Below are 17,184 nucleotides of genomic sequence, written 5' to 3'. Positions count from 1 at the left end.
TTCAAGGGTGTTTTTAGAAAAGTGAGTAGTTGTCCATTTTAGAACCCAGTCAATAGGCAGAGGCTACATGGTGCATGCGCCACCTATTGTCCCAACAAAACTGTAACTTGGGCCCCTGGTGACATCATGGGCGGGATTCTCCCGCAACTGGCCGGATGGCCCCACACTGGCGCCAAGAGCGGCGCGAACCATTCCGGCGTCAGGCCAACCGGAAGGTGCGGAATCCTCCGCACTTCCAGGGGCTAGGCCGGAACCAGACGGGTTGGCGCCACCCCAACCGGTGGCGAAGGACCGGCGCGAGTTGGCACATGTGGCACATGCGCAGAGCTGCCGGTGTGGTTCCACGCATGTGCAGACCTGCCGCCGTGTTCCTGCGCATGCGCAGGGGCGTTCTTCTCCACGTCGGCCATAGCGGAGCCCTACAGAGGCCGGCATGAAAGGAAAGAGTGCCCCCCATGGTGGTGGATCCCGATCGCGGGCCAGGCCACAATGCCCCCCCCACCTTTGCTGGCCTACAAGCCAGGTCCTGCCGTGATGGACCATGTCCGATTCACGCCAGCGGGACTGGCCAAAAATAGGCGGCCTCTCAGCCCATCGGTGCCTTGAGAATTGTCGGGGGGGAGGGGGGGGGGGGCACTGCCAAAGGCCCCTGACTGGTGCGGCATGATCCCCGCCCCCGTCCGAAAACCGGCGCCAGAGAATTTGGCAGCCGTCGTCGGAGCGGTGGGGCGGTATTCACGCCGCCCCCCGGCAATTCTCCGACTCAGCGGAAGTCGGAGAATCCCGCCCATCCATATAACTATCATATGCAAAATCAAGAGACCCGTCGACAGCTCCAAGAAAATGCCCCTTAAAATGGCTGCAGCATTGTTGGCAGTATTAATAGGATGCTGTCTACTTGAGTCCAATGCCACTTATTAATGCTGACTGAGAGCTTGTTAAAATTGTGCCGTTTGTGTAATTAGTGGGCTGAATTAATTGTGCTGGGAATGAGTTCTCTGTCCCCTCCCAGCATGTGTAACCGTCAGAGGAAAGCCCAGCCCCGCTTATCCAGCTTGTCTCCTGTCTATTTAATGGCACAAAGCCTTTAATTTACTTTAGTTGGGCCGTCCCCTCTGCCATCCAGCAGGAAGCATGTCTTCCAAGACTGTCAGTCAATCAAATGGCCAGCAGCTTTCTTGTCTCAGCAGTGCCACCAGGAGCGGTGGCCACTGCTGGGACTGCAGCCATCCCAGGTGCAAGTGTGTTATGATGAAGCTGGACTTCAAACTAAGTCCAGGGTCTCACTGGGGCCATGCTGGCACATCCTGGTGAGGTATTATGGGAGTGAAGGCATGAGAGGACATGGCAGGGGAGAGGGAAAGACATGGAGGGAGCAATACATTGAAAAGGGGCGACCAATGTGCACAGGAGACCTGAAAAGTAGTCAACTCTCCTCTTGCCCAGCTGCCAACCCACCCAGTAAAATGTGCTGCGGTGGATATTTAGCGCCACTCTCCCCCACCATGGATAAGATCCCAGTGGTGGCAGGAGAAGGCCCTTAAGTGGCCGTTACTTGGCCATTTAAGGGTCGCGATTAGCCATTGGTGGTGTGGCTCCTGCACCTCCTCCAACGCCGGTAAAATTGTGTGTGTGGGGGTGGGGGAGAGAGCGGAGGAGTGAAGGTAAGGGTCGGGAACGGTGCCATGGGCATGACACTAAATTTTCCCACCCCCCTCCCTTGGCCACCCCCCCCCCCCCCCCCCCCCCCCCCCACCCCCCCTCATCCCCACCTCGGGGGATCATCTTTTTTTTAACGATTGCAGTGTGCAATTAATAGGACAAGAAAACAAGCCTTTTTGATAGGGTTAAAAAGCAATAGGTGCCATAAATGACTGTTCCTGATAATAAAAGATGAAAGATCAACCTTTGCATGCTAACCCTAACAGTAATTGCTATCTTCATGTTGAAAAATGTTTCTTTGTACAATCGGTTGATCAGTATTTTAAACAACAAAAGGTGCATAGATATTTCAGAGATATTTCAGAATGACCCTTTATCAGTTCCACAGTTTTGAGTCAATAATACCAACGTGCCTTTACAACCTCTTGCAGTTGCTATGAAAAAGAAGGCTCTTTTAAAAAAAAAACAAAGCAGCCTCAGGCAAACTTGAACTAACCTCTTATCGGCCCTGGGACAGCAACAGATGCTGTTGTGCTGTTGTGAGCTCATTTTGTTTTGCGTATCAAAATTTTAGTTCATGGAATGAATGTTATGGGCTTTCAGGAAACAAGGGAATGGAAGAAACATTGAACAGCTATTCTTCATCTGTCTTTGATATCACATAATAATCCCAAGAATACTTGAAAATCAAGAGGTAAAAGGGAGGGAGGAACTTAAAATGATCACAATGTGATAGGAATAAGGTACTGGGAAAACAATTAGAGATATAGGCTGACAGGCCCTCTGGACCTCATGGTCTGCATCCCATCATCTTAAAAGAAGTGGTTGTAGAGATAGCAGATGTAGAGATGCAGAAGCTTGCAATCTTCCAAAATTCCTTAGATTCTGCAAAGGTTCCAGCAGATTGAAAAACTACGGGCCGGGTTCTCCGTTCCTGATTCTAAGTGTTGCCGCCGGCACAGGATTTGTGGACTTTAACAACAGCAAAGCTGGCGCTGAACCTGGACCAATTCAGCGACTGTGGAGGGGCTAGCACTGGCGCCACGTGGAACACAATCGATTCCAATGAAAAATGGTGCTGGATTCGCTGGGTCCATGATTGACACTCAGGAGGCTGACAAATTGCAGCCACATATACACATTACAATCCCCACACACACTCATGCCAGCCAACAATATGGCACTGGTTGTGCTGGAGTGCGCTCATACAGTTGGTGGGTCGGCTGGGGCCAGAGGGCACTGAGGAGATGGCCTGGGGGGACACCTCTACGACCCATGGCCCTAAGTACACAGTGGGTTGTCAGGGGCGTGCGTAGCCGCATGGCTGCCTTTCCGGCTGCGGCAATGGTGCTCTGTGCCCAAACACCCCAACCCCACAGTCCACCTCCTGGCCACCACCCCGCTACTCCCCCTGGCCCTGGCAGAAGCCTCCCGGCTAGCGGCACGACTGTCAGCAAATATTGACAATGTTGGACACTTTCTGTACCCCCACTCCCTCCCTCAGCAGTCACGATGCCTGTTTCCCGATTTTTAAAAGCACAAGTGAACCGCACCATTGGGAACTCAGCCCACATGAGGCGGAGAATTGTGGAGGTCCCGGAGAATACCGGGTAGGGCCCGCTAATGATATGCTAATGGTGTTTACTGTACGTGCATTCCAGACTGCATTTACGTTGCTGTCGAAGTGACGGAGAATTGCGATTTGGAGTCAAATCAGTGCCCGCCGCGATTTTGGCATGGAATCTCCGCCCAATCATGCTTTCCGATTTCGGCATCAGCCAATGGAGAATCCCACCCTGCGTATGTGACACCAATATTCAAGAAAGGAAGGAGACAGAAAGCAGAAACTTCAGGCTGGTTAACCTGACATCTGCCATAGGGAAAATACTAAAATCCATTATTAATTGCACAATATTTATAAAATCATAATATAATTAGGGAGAGTCAACATGGCTTTGTGAAACACAAATCAGGTTCAACTAATTTACTAGAGTTCTTTGAGGAAGTAACAAGGTGGATAAAGGGAACCTGCAGATGTGGTGCACCTGGATTTCCAAAAAGTATTTGAGAAGAGGTCACATCAAGGGTTACTCTACAAAATAAGAGCTTGTGGCGTACAGGGTAACATACCAACATGGATAGAGAACTAGTTGGCGAAGAGGAAAAAGAGAATAAGAATACATGGGTCATTTTCGGGTTGGCAAACTGTTACTAGGGAAGTACCACAGGGATCAGTTTTTGGGCCTCACTATTTACAGTGTACACCAATGACTTGGATGAAGGGATTGAATATTAAATTTACTGGTGACACAAAGATAGGTAGGGAAGTAAGTTGTCAAGGGAACATAAATTTGCAGGCAGGAAAGTTTCTGACTCAGCAAACCTGATTCAGGAAAAAGTTCCCCACTATTCAGATTTTAGTTCCTTGGTTGGAGAAGGTGTGTCAGGTGTAATAGCGAGGAGGCTAGCCCCTTTAAGGAGCATTCTCTGAGAGAAGGGTCATGTGACCCACTCATCAAATCAGGAGGTGGGAATTCACTGGGACTTGTCCCAGCAGTTGGACTCTGGAGCTTGTAATGATCTCTGTATCTGTATATACATAAGGGGTTAATGTATAGTCAGTACAGTTAAATGATCACTAGAGGGCAACACTAACAGGGGGTATAAAAACAGACTCAATCTGCTTTCCCATCTCTCTTCGGGTGTGTTGTGGCTTGAGAACAGAAGCGTATAGTTAGATCAGAGTGCAAACTATAATATTCATCGTTAATCTAATTCTATCTTGTTTAATTTAACTACTAGTAAAAGTATTGAAGAATCAAACTCACAAGTTAATTGATTAGCTACTCAATAAATTATTTGTTATCACTGGATGACTTTGAGTATTCATCAACATCAAAGTTAAGTACATCTCAGCATAAACAAATGAGTAACATATATTACTCCAAGTAATATAACAGAACTGAGTATGGAAAAAATGTTTTAAAGCATTCTGTGAATAGTTGTTTATAGTTGGAATTAAATGTTGTTTCTTATAGGTTAACTGGCGGAGCCAATTCTTGAAATTATTAAATTGGCAATGAGGTAAAGACCATCGACTCAGACTGGAAGAATTCGGGGGGAAAGTACAACTGCAAGAATTGCATGAACCAGCCCAGACAAGTCCAGCCTGCAAGAGAACAATTGAAATGCATCTTTTCGGGAAACTAGAGCCATTCGATCCTGCTATAAAAGATTGAATACAGTATGTGGAAAGCTTTTGTAAGGGGCATCGAAGAATTCACACCAAGTTGTAGAGAAAAACACAATTGACCTCATTTAACATGTTTTTAAAATAAATTTAGAGTATCCAATTCTTGTTTTCCAATTAAGGGGCGATTTAGTGTGGCCAATCCACCTACCCTGCACATGTTTGGGTTGTGGGGGTGAAACCCATGCAGACACGGGGACAATGTTAAATGGCTGCACGGTAGCACAGTCGTAAGCACAGTTGTTTTATAGCGCCAGGGTTCCAGGTTCGATTCCGGCCTGGGACACTGTCTGTGCACATTCTCCCCGTGTCTGCGTGGGTTTACTCCAGGTGCTCTGGTTTCCTCCAACAAGTTCCGAAAGATGTACTTGTCAGGTGAATTGGACATTCTGAGTTCTCCCTCTGTGTACCCGAACAGGCGCCCAAGTATGCCAACTAGGGGCTTTTCACAGTAACATCATTGCAGTGTTAATATAAGCCTACTCGTGACAATAACAAAGATTATTATTATTTAAAAAGTATATATATTTAGAATACCCAATTCATTTTATCCAATTAAGGGGCAATTTAGCATGGCCAATCCACCTAGCCTGCACATCTTTGGGCTGTGGGGGCAAAACCCACGCAAACACGGGGAGAATGTGCAATCTCCACACGGACAGTGACCCAGAGTCGGGATCGAACTTGGGACCTCAGCGCCGTGAGGCAGCAGCACTAACCACTGCGCCACCCTGCTGCCCCGTTTCGAAACTTAACGCTCCAAGATGCTCTCAATACCAAAACATACACAGAGATCACAGGGTTACTCAAAGGGCGATATCACCCCAAGCCCCCAATAACTCAACAGCATTACAAGTTTAATTAAACCGGAGAACCCCAAGGGAGACCTTCCTGGTGAGGCTCAAGAAGATTGCAAAGCATTGCATTTTTGGGACTATGTTAAACAAGATGGTCGTTTAGTATGTGGTGCTAAACGTGGTGGATTGGTCATGATAAATTGCCCTTCGTGTCCAAAAAGGTTAAATCGGGTTACTAGATTAAGGGGGTGGGTTGGAGTTGTGGGTTTAAGCTCTTTCCAAGGGCCGGTGCAGACTTGCCCGGACCTGGAAAAATTCATCAACTTCGCTTCCAGTTTCCACCCCTCCATCACTTTCACCTGGACAATCTCAGACACTTCCCTTCCTTGATCTTTCTGTCTCCATTTCCAGCAATAGACTATCCACTAATATCCACTACAAGCCCACTGACTCCCACAGATATCTGGACTACAGCTCTTCACACCCTACACCCTGTAAGGACTCCATCCCTTTCTCTCAACTCCTTCGCCTCCGTCGCATTTGTTCCGACGATGCCACTTTCCAAAATGGTGCTTCGAAAATGTGTTCCTTCTTCCTCTACCGTGATTTCCCACCTACAGTTGTGGACAGGGCCCTCGACAGTGTGCGGTCCATCTCCCGCGCCACTACCCTCGCCCCCTCCACTCCCTCCCAGAACAAGGATAGAGTCCCCCTCGTTCTCACATTTCATCCCACCAGCCTCCGTATGCAAAGCATAATCCTCCGCCATTTTCGCCAACTCCAGCGTGATGCCACCACCAAACACATCTTCCCTTCACTCCCTCTGTCAGCATTCCGCAGAGACCGTTCCTTCCGAGACAATCTATCCACTCCTCCACCATACCCAGTACCTCTCCCATCACCCATGGCACCTTCCCATGCAATCGCAGAAGGTGTAACACCTGCCCCTTTACCTCTTCCATGCTTAACATTCCAGGCCCAAAACACTCATTCCAGGTTAAGCAGTGTTTCACTTGCACCTCTTTCAATCTGGTCTATTGCATTCGCTGCTCCCAATGTGGTCTCCTCTATATCGGAGAGACCAAACGCAGACTGGGTGATTGCTTTGCTGAGCATCTTCGGTCTGTGCGCATTTAGGATCCTGACCTTCCTGTTGCTTGCCATTTTAACAAAAGACCCTGCCCCCATGCCCACATGTCTGTTCTTGGCCTGCTGCAATGTTCCAGTGAAGCGCAACGCAAACTGGAGGAACAACATCTCATCTTCTGGTTAGGCACGCTACAGCCTTCCGGCCTGAACAAAGAATTCAACAACTTCAGATGATCAGCCCCACCTCAACCCATTTGCTTTCATTTCATTTTAACTGTCTTTTACCATTTCTTTATTTCCTGCACCTTTCTCCTCTTTGCTTCCCCCTTCCCCTCCCCCCACACCTACAGTTCATCCTCTGATGTTAGTTTCCCTGCTGTTTGACCTTTCACATCTTTTGTCCTCTCTGGGGACTGCCATTAGCACTCTTTCCCCTTGGTTTCTGTGGTCATTAGCGCCCGGTTCCCCTGGGTTTCTGTGGCTACGACTCATTTTTCATTCTCACTCCACAGTATAAATATTTCCCACTCTCTCTGTCTGTTAGCTTTGACAAAGAGTCATCGGACTCGAAACGTTAGCTCTTTTCTCTCCCTACAGATGCTGCCAGACTTGCTGAGATTTTCCAGCATTTTCCCTTCCGGTGCAGACTAGATGGGCTGAATGGCCTCCTTCTGCAATGATTCTATGATGATAAATGTGGGGGAAGCCATCAAGACAGGAGGCACAATGATGAACCCAGTGAACTATCGACAACAATTCACTCAGCTGTCTTTAGTCGTGGTGGCAGGTCAAAGACCGAGCTTAATAGGATGTGACTGGCTCCAGAAAATCAAATTAAATTGGTTATTGATTTTCAGCATCAAAGAAGGAGAAACACAAGCCTGTACCAAGATGTTTTCCAGGAAGGACTGGGAAATTATTATATCAGGTTTTGATTGGAGTCAGGCCCACCACCCTGGAAATAGTGCGAAGGCAGTCACATTCACTGCTGGGTGTAGAGGCAGCCTCTTTGAAAGGCCCACCATGGTGCTCCGGACTTTGTCCCAGCTAAAAGAAACAAAAGAAGCAAAAACAAACCTCCAGCCCTCACCTCTCACCCCTCGCAACCAATTCCCTATACTCCATCCATGCTAACTCATGCCACTTCATTCTCCCTACACATCTCCATGACCCCTCATATCCTCCATGGCAACTTACGCCCAAAATCTGCTCCCCTGTGGCCCTTTATAGCCCTTATGCCGACTGAGTGCCAACTCATACCACGCAGCCCACAGGTACTCACCAAGGCACTTTCGGCAGCATCTTCCAAACCCATGACTGTTACCACCTCAAAGGATGAGGGCAGCAGACACATTGGAACACCACAGCATGGTGGCAGCACGGTAGCATAGTGGTTATCACAGTTACTTCACAGCTCCAGAGTCCCAGGTTCGATTCCCGGCTTGGGTCACTGTCTGGGGCGGAGTCTGCACGTTCTCCCCGTGTTTGCATGGGTTTCCACTGGGTGCTCCGATTTCCTCCCACAGTCCAAAGACATGCAGGTTAGGTGGATTGGCCATGCTAAATTGCCCTTAGTGACCAAAAAAGCTTAGGAGGGGTTATTGGGTTACGGGGATAGGGTGGAAATGAGGGTTTAAGTGGGTCAGTGCAGACTCGATGGGCCGAATGGCCTCCTTCTGCACTGTATGTTCTATGTTCTATTTACCACCTGGATATTTTCCTCCAAGCCACTCACCATCCTGACTTGGAAATATTTCACTCTTTCTTCACTGTCGCTGGGTCAAAATCCTCTATCTATCTCCTTAACAGTACTATAGGTGTACATACACCACAGGGCTGCAATGGCTCAAGAAGGCAGCTGACCACCACCTTCCCAAATGTGATTCGGGTTTGGGAAATAAATGCTGACATAACCATCAATGTTCAAAACCTTTATAGGAATAAAAAATCTCACTCAGTATCCACCTTGGCTAGATCTCAGGAGCCATCCTGAGATGAAATAAAATAGGGTGGAATTAGGGCAGCACGGTGGCACAGTGGTTAGCATCGTTGCCTACGGCGCTGAGGACGCGGGTTCGAATCCCGGCTCTGGGTCACTGTCCGTGAGGAGTTTGCACATTCTCCCCGTGTCTGCGTGGGTTTCGCCCCCACAACCCCAAAGATGTGCAGGGTAGGTGGATTGGCCACGCTAAATTGCCCCTTAATTGGAAAAAATAATTGGGTACTCTAAATTTAAAAAAAAAAAATAGGGTGGAATTCTCTGAAAATGGGGCTCTGTCCCCACGCCCATGAGAAAACGGGCGCAAATCACTCTTCCAGAATGATTCTCCATTTTGAAGAGGGCTTGCAGGGCCCTGGAGTAGTCCATGCAGCTCCGGCTGCTGATACAGGGCCCTGCACGTCCGGCCGCTGCTCCGTCATGCGCGGGGCCATTGCCGACAGCAAGCCGGGTCAACAATATAGGCCCTCCCCACATCCGCAGCCGCCACTCCGAGTGCCCGCCGGGTGGAACCATGAGTGAATCATGCTGGCGGGAACTCGCCATCAGCCGGCTGAGAATTGCTGCGGGGACCTCTTTCAATGACCCCCGACCGGCACCGTGTCGACTGCGCGCTGCGCGCCGATTCTCCTGTCCGTGGAGAATTGCAGAAAGGCATTGGACGCGATCGCGGGTCCGACACCCCATTCTCCGCCCCCGCGCTGAGCATGATTTTGGCGTGGAGGCTCGGAGAATCCCGCCCATAAAGTTTTAAGTGTCTACTGATGACTTCACAATCTAAAAAAAAAGACTTTATCAATACAAATCTATTCAATACATTTAAATTCCTACATATTTTAAATCCTTTATAAAAACAATCATTTGCTTAAAGTACTTAATCCCATATGAAATAAGCATCTCATTCAAATTCAAGGAACAAATATTTGTTCTCATTTGTACTCCTAACCCCACATGATAAGACTGTACAATCCCTTGTAGTTGTAAATGAAACTGTGAACCTATCTGATCAAGATAGGTTGTGGTATCAGTCTAATACTATGATGATAACCCCCATGCTTATGTCAACAGTTCGTGAAATTACTGATTTATGTTTGAACTGAAACCTGGGGTGGAATTCTCCGACCCCCCGCAGGGTCGGGGAATCGCCCGGGGCCGGTGTAAATCCCGCCCCCGCTGTGGCCGGAATTCTCCGCCACCCGGGAATTGACGGGAGCGGGAATCACGCCCCGCCGATCAGCGTGCCCCCCGCGCCGATTGCCGGGCCCCCCACGGCGATTTTTCGGCCCGCAATGGCCCGAAGTCCCACCGCTGACAGGCCAATCCCGTCGACATGGTTTAAACCACCTCTGTGCCGGCGGGATTGGCGGTGCGAGCGGGTCCCCGGGGTCCTGGTGGGGGGGGGGGCACGGGGCGATCAGACCCGGGGGGTGCCCCCACAGTGGCCTGGCCCGCGATCGGGGCCCGCCGATCGGCGGGCGGGCCAGCACCGTGGGGGCACTCTTTTTCTTCCGCCGCCACCATGGCCTCCACCATGGCGGAGGCGGAAGAGACCCCCTCCACCGCGCATACGCCGGTGGTGACGTCAACGGCCGCTGATGCTCCGGTGCATGCGCGGACCAGCAAAGGCCATTCGGCCAGCCCTGACGCCGGGTGGCGTAGCGCCAAAGGCCGTTGGCGCCAGTTTTGGCACCATCGGCGGAGCAGGAGCCACTCCGGCGCGGGCCTAGCCCCTAAAGGTGTGGACAATTCTGCACCTTTGGGGAAGCCCGATGGTGGAGTGGTTGGCGCCACTCCGCTACGCCGGGACCCCCCGCCCCGCCGGGTAGGGGCGAATTGCGCCCCTGATTTTTATCAAACTGTTGAAGAGTTTGGGGATTTAAATACCTTGACAGTTTGACAGTTCCACTGGGTTTATCTATTTTTCCACACATTCAGGTCTAATTTAAACAATTTCAAAGGGAATCTAACATCTCCCGTTGGGACATTTGGCCTCCCAGAAAGGATACTATTGTCCTCTTAAATGTCATCGAGTTGAGTGGAAATGCTCCCATGCGATTTCATTCATATCCATCTAATGTTAGCTAGAGACTTATTTGAAATTGCTCCTCCTCCCACTCATGCACTGTGACCTCTGTTGTCCCCAAGGATCTATCCTTGACCCCCTCCTATTTCTCACTGACATGCTCCCCCTCGATGACATCATCTGAAAGATTTCACATGTACGGTGATGACACTCAGTTCTACTTCATGACCACCTTTCACAACTCCTCCACTGTTGCTAAAATATCAGACTCATTAAAAGAAATACTGGCACTATATTCATCAATTCCCGTACCAGCTTATCCGAATAGGCGCCAGAATATGACGACTAGGGGCTTTTCACAGTAACTTCTTACTCGTGACAATAAAAGATTATTGCTATTATTAAATTGGCAGCAGGTGGAATGTTTAGCAGTGGCCACAATGATTTATTATTAGTTGGTTGGAGGTGCCAGGGGTGGTTAACCCTTAACTGCATTCATCAATATGCATACATGAGCATGGGTACTATAGATTTGTCTAGCCATAAAGTCTCTCAAATCCCTCGGAATGGTGATGCATTAATCAAGCAACGTTTGGGATTCAGGTTTGCGCAGCAAAGGATTATACTACATTGAGACAGTTAACTCCAGTATCAGTAACCCACTCCATTATAGAAGACTGATCAGGTTGATTTTTTAACAAACGTCTTCTCACATCAACATTAGTGATGTTGAAGGAGGCTGGGGAGAAGGCCTGCACGTTATCCTCAATGAATTATAATCACACCCAGTCGACGGAGTGTTCATTTAGAAAATGGGAAGAGAACAAATTGATTTTCAAGGTTGCTTGCTTTCGGTTGTTCCTAATTGCGTATCTGATAGGGGCATTTTAAATTCTTTTTTTAGCCCAAGTGGAAATGATACGAATTTAACTTTTTCCATCTTCCTCAATGGTTTCACACTTTGAGGTACACTTCTTTTTTTGCAGAATTCTTTTCAAAATTTATATTTGCAGTGAAGAGAAGAAACAATACACAATAAATTGAATAAGTACATTTTAATTCCACAGGGCTTTTATAATGCATTAGATTGCGAGCGAGACAGGCTACCAGTGCATCCAGGGAAACCATAAATCCTGAGAACCAGGCCTTTGGTGAAGGGGATCTTTGTTGGTCACACTGTTCAGGATCAAAGCTGATGGGGGTTTCTGGATTATTTTGCCCAGGATTTGTACGACACTCAAGTGGCAGCATTTGACAGTTCAGGACACACAGATAATATTTAGGGAGAGATGCGCATGACCCTGACCAGGGGCAGATGAGGGAAAACAGGACCCCGGTGCAATATATTGGAAGCATCCATTGGGATACATAAACCATAGTATACCAAAGGCATTCTATTCCTTTCTTGTACTCATTCTGGTAAGAGATGAGCATAATGGTAATATTGGGTTTTTGACAGCCTTTTGGTATTCTGTCAGAATTACAGCAGGACAAAGTACAAGTATTGGGTGTTCAGTGACAGCAACTCAGATGAATGGCCTTGAAGCAAGGGACTGTCTCAGGGGTTGAGGGGCAACAAGAGTATAAAAATAGGAGAGGAGGACTCATAAAAAACTTTACACTGAAGGAAATCAGCAACTTCTGTTTCAACAATTGGACTGTAAATGCAGAATATATGATAAGTATATTGGGAAGAATTTACCGGCTGTTCACGTCGGCGGGATATTTTGGTCCCGACGGCGCCCGGGTTTCCCCGAGAGGTGCAGTCAACGGGAAATCCTGGTGACAATGGTGGGACCAGAAAATCCCACTGGTGGGCCACTTCCACTGATGAAAGGCACGCGGTGGGTTGATCAGTAAATCCCATCCATTGTCTCATTGGACACAAAGTAAAGGACTCCACAGACTGGAAAAACTACTGGGAAGGGAATGACAACAGTCAAAAGTCAGGATTAATGTTGGATCTAATGATTTAGATATGGGTGCAATTAAGATGTTGCAGAGGTATAAAGAGTTAGACATTATTCCATTGCTTTTCTGACTGCACCCCAACTTCCGCACTCCATTCATTTCAGTTTATTCTAAACTCTGCTGATCACATCCTAACATGCATCAAGTTCTTCTCTCCCATCACCCTTGTGCTCACTGACCTACATCAGCTCCCAGTACACCAATGTCTCCAATTTGAAATTCTAATCCTTCTGTTAAAATTCCTTCTTCCTTCTCCCTTTCTATCCTTGCAACCACCTACAACCCTCTCAGAATCATGTACCTTCTACTCTGGCCTCTTGTGCCATTTTCCCTCATGCTGCTTCATTATTGGTAGCAGTCCGTTCAATTATCTAAGCCTTCAGCTCTGCAATTCCCTTCCTCAACTTATCAGCCTCTCCATCCCACTCATCTCCTTGAAGGCTGTCCTTAAAGCCGTTCAATTCGTTTTTTTGATTTCTCACACCTCGGCCCCTGGTTCAAACCCATAAGCTGTCAATCAAGCCATTAGAAAAGACAAACAACATTTTAACTTCGACAACTAGAAGCATAGACCACAAAAGTAAAGAAATAATAAAAATATGCACAAAAAGCTGGTTAAGCAAAGGTTTTGTCAGCCTCTGTATAAAATGGCATTAAAGCTATCATTGATGAGCTATAGTTATGAAGTATTTTGACTATTGTCAATGTTGCAGGGAAGGCTAAAAGAAGATTTTCTTGAGCATTTAAAAATTCTGAACTGTTTTGATAACGGTTTTGCAGCGATAGACTATTTCCTCTGCCTGGAGAGTCAGTGATGTTTTGATTTTAATTAGATTGGACAGATTCTTCACATACTTTTCAAAAATTTGGCACCTGTCCAATTGAGTCCAGCAGTCTTTTTTAAGTAAATAAAAAAACCTTAACTATGCTGAAGATTTTAATTTATGCAACTAACGTCAGAGTAGAGATGGCTAAAAGGAGACTTAATAGATTTTTTAAATCGTGGGGGATTTTAATAGGATAATAGGGAAAAAATGACAGCAGAATTTACACAGTAAGTTATAGAATCTGTACAGTGCAAATGGAGGCCATTCGACCCATCGAGTCTGCACCGACCGACCCACTGAAAGAGCACGCCACCCAGGCCCACTCCTTCATCCTATCGCTGTAACCCCAACTAACCTGTACATCCCTGGACACTAAGGGCCAATTTTACCATGGCCGATCCACCTAAATTGCACATCTTTGGACTGAGGGAGGAAACCAAAGCACCCGGAGGAACCTGCACAGACACGGGAGAAAGTTTAAATTCCACACAGGCAGTCACCCCAGGCCGGAATTGAACCCAGGTCCTCGTGTTTTATTCCGTGTTTTCTACCAGTAACGTATGCCAATATTTCCTGAGACTTCTATCAGCAAAATGGCCCTGAGGCAGGAGCAGGCTGGCAAATCAGCACACCGTCCAGTGACAGAAAACTGCAGGCGCTGAATGGAAATCCGGCCTACAATTTTGGATCTTGTTGGACTTAAAATTTCTAGTGCCCAATTCAATAGCTAAATGGAAGCGATTGACCATTCTATCTATTTCCTAACCGATTGCGCGAGGTGTAATTAAATTGGGATTGGATTCTGAATTGACATCTCAGAATTGAACATCTTGCCCAGGGTGACCAGTGATTGCTGAAGCATTTATGTGACAAAGGCCTCTGTTGAGGCGAATACTGTTGAGCTGAAACTCTGAAAGTTCACTACTTTTAAAAAACAAAATAAACCATTTAATTATTTGAAGAACGGCTAATTAATTAATTAAAGTAATCTAAAAATAATAGTTCCTATTTGTAATTTTTCAAGTGCGTTTAAAGAGGAGGTAACCACCAGAAAAATAGTTTTGAACTTTGAACAGCATTAGTATTTTCCATTTACTAAGGGCATCCTCTTAATAAGAGTGGTGATTCATCCCCTTTTCCACTCCACCCCTCTGCCCATATGGGCCCCAAGTAAGCTGAACATTACATCTAGATGTGCCTTGCAGTTGTAATATTTTTAGCCACAGTATACTGAGGGCCGTGAGGCTGAATCAAATTTTATGCAAGTGATGGTGCTATTTAACGGGTTTCATGAAATAGATTCTGGCATCAACGCGATATATCTTGCACATACACTGCAACTCTGATCTGTGCACAACAACAACAACAAAACCTTGTATTTATGGAGCTCCTTCAATGCAGTAACACGTCACGTGGCTTTTCACGGAACCCGCTGCCAAACAAAATTTAACAGTGAACCACTCAAGCAGATGTTGGGGCAGAAGTCCAAAAGCTTAATCACAATGGTAGATTTTCAAGAGTATTTTAAAGGAAGAAAGAGAGGAAGAGATGGGGAGAGGTGTAAGGAGGAAATTCCAGGGTTTTGGGCTTTAGCAGCTGAAGGCATGGATGGCAATGGGATGATTTAAATTGCAAATGCAAGGGGCTGGAATTGGATGAGCCTTGTAGGTCTGGAGGAGGTTTCAAGACGTAGATCTGATTAAAGGCCTAAGCAGGCCATTTTGACTTTGTTTGATAGCGTAAAACAGCAGATAGCTATTCAGTCACCTATTACGTATTACGCCTCACTTTCTTTTCCATTGGCTTCAATGGTCATATATCTGCATACAGGTTCACCGTATTTAAGTAATGTACTAATTTCTCGCTCACATATCTAAGTATAAGTGTTTCAACATACCTAAGGCTTATGCAATAACAGAGCATTAACAATTAAAGATTTAATAACTGTTGAAAAACAATTGAAAAATATTTAATTGCTAGAGCATTTCACGATGCCGCATCTGGAGTTATTTAGTTTAATAACCATTTGCGATTACAAATGATTCACACAGCCAGACTTGACTATGAACTCCAAACAAACTAAAAAAAATGAAAGGATCTTTGAATGTTGTTCATTGCCACTAATTCACAAACAGAATCAACGGTTCTTATGACTTAAGTTGTTTGTGAAAATCTTCCTTCTTGTCATCTTTACTCAATCTGCTCACAAAATTACTGCCCAGCCCCAAAATTTCCAGTTGTACATATACTTCAACTTTTGTGACTCATTTGTTATCAAGGACCTGAACACTCACCTTATACTCTGACTCTGAGCAATTTTATTAAACGTTTCCATCTTCTCTGCTCAAGAAAGCATAACTAATCTTTGCCAATGATCTTCATCTGTGTATCAGAGGATAGCTGCTATCAGAAGGTCAATCAAAGGAGATGCCCACAGATGAACTGGATCAGATGTGTTTCAGTTTGTGTGGGTGAGAAATGGCATGTCGCATATCGTAAATGCTCTTTAACGCTTTCAATATGATCTTCCGTTCCCTGTAGCATGAGCTCTATGCTTGAAGGACTTTACTGACAGAAACTGTCACAAATCACTGAACTATGTGAAACCAAGCCTTGTTTACCGTTACATTTAATTACCAGAGCCAAGAATCCACAGTACAGATATTGTATATTAAATGAAAATTCGGATTTGGTTTCAGATGAGTGATGGTAATGTTTTGCTAGTTTTAACTCTGGATTTTCTCTGTCCGTTGACACTGAAATATGATGAGATTGGTTGCCAGAATTTCAGTTAAGGCAAAACTGCTTTATGAATGTTTGTCCTTCATTGTATTATAAAGTCAAAATTCCAACTCTCTCAATGAACTTCTGTCGAAATATTATCATCATATTGAATTTAATTGGATTCTCTGGCTTGGATATTAACATACTAGTCTCTTACAATTATCATAAAGTTTTTTTGAATACCAAAAATTAGCGTTAGAAACACAGCTTGCTAAAGAACCACTGGAGCTCACTGTGGCACTGAGTAATAATTTTCATAAATTTAAGTGAAAGCAACCTTTACGATTAGGATATAGCGCTTCAATCAGTTTTCAGAGAATGTATTTTTTAAATATTTATAGTTTATGCTTGCTGGTGACTAATCCTATTCAAATCAAAGTGAAGAATGTCAATTTTGTGGAATGACTTCTTGCATCCAATGTTAGGCATTTCTAGGTAACGTAAAATATATTCAGGCAGAAAATAGAACTGCCTTTACATTGCCTAAAGATTGTGCTATGATTTTAATCGCAGATGAGCATTCTCTGTTGCACCAGTGTAGTGATACTATTTTCTATAGCAGCCATCTTTTTACTCCCTTGTGAGAATGTAACATTGGTCCATAACTTCCAGGTTCTCCAGTGTCGCATTTAGGGGGTACCCCAATGATGTGCTGGGAATCCCGTTAGGGTTTACCCGGAAGAAGTGCTAACTTCCTCTGGACAAATGCACTGCGCTGGGAACCATCCGGCAGAAGCTGTTTAATTCGCTAGCTTCGGATGGTTCTGCCAATTTTACCCCGA

General features: G+C 46.0%; 1 protein-coding gene across 8 annotated transcripts in view; it reads right to left on the bottom strand.

Moving 5' to 3' along the window:
- The window catches only part of blnk (B cell linker), a 297,279-nt gene that overhangs the window by 124,796 nt on the left and 155,299 nt on the right, over positions 1–17,184 (bottom strand). Inside the window, exon 1 of one of the 8 annotated variants that reach the window (XM_038821620.1) lies at positions 15,913–16,159. The exons of 6 other annotated variants lie outside the window; for them this stretch is intronic. In XM_038821620.1, the coding sequence (XP_038677548.1) occupies positions 15,913–15,953 (41 nt within the window). In that variant the 5' untranslated portion in view covers positions 15,954–16,159. Of the gene's footprint in view, positions 1–15,912; positions 16,160–17,184 lie in introns of those variants that run through there. One more of the 8 variants, XM_038821618.1, reaches the window with a different exon arrangement.

This window comes from Scyliorhinus canicula, chromosome 16 (assembly GCF_902713615.1).
Source record: "Scyliorhinus canicula chromosome 16, sScyCan1.1, whole genome shotgun sequence".
Classification (NCBI taxonomy): Eukaryota; Metazoa; Chordata; class Chondrichthyes; order Carcharhiniformes; family Scyliorhinidae; genus Scyliorhinus; species Scyliorhinus canicula.
The sequence above is the reverse complement of the archived record's forward strand: the minus strand, read 5'-3'. Positions and strand labels throughout refer to the sequence as shown.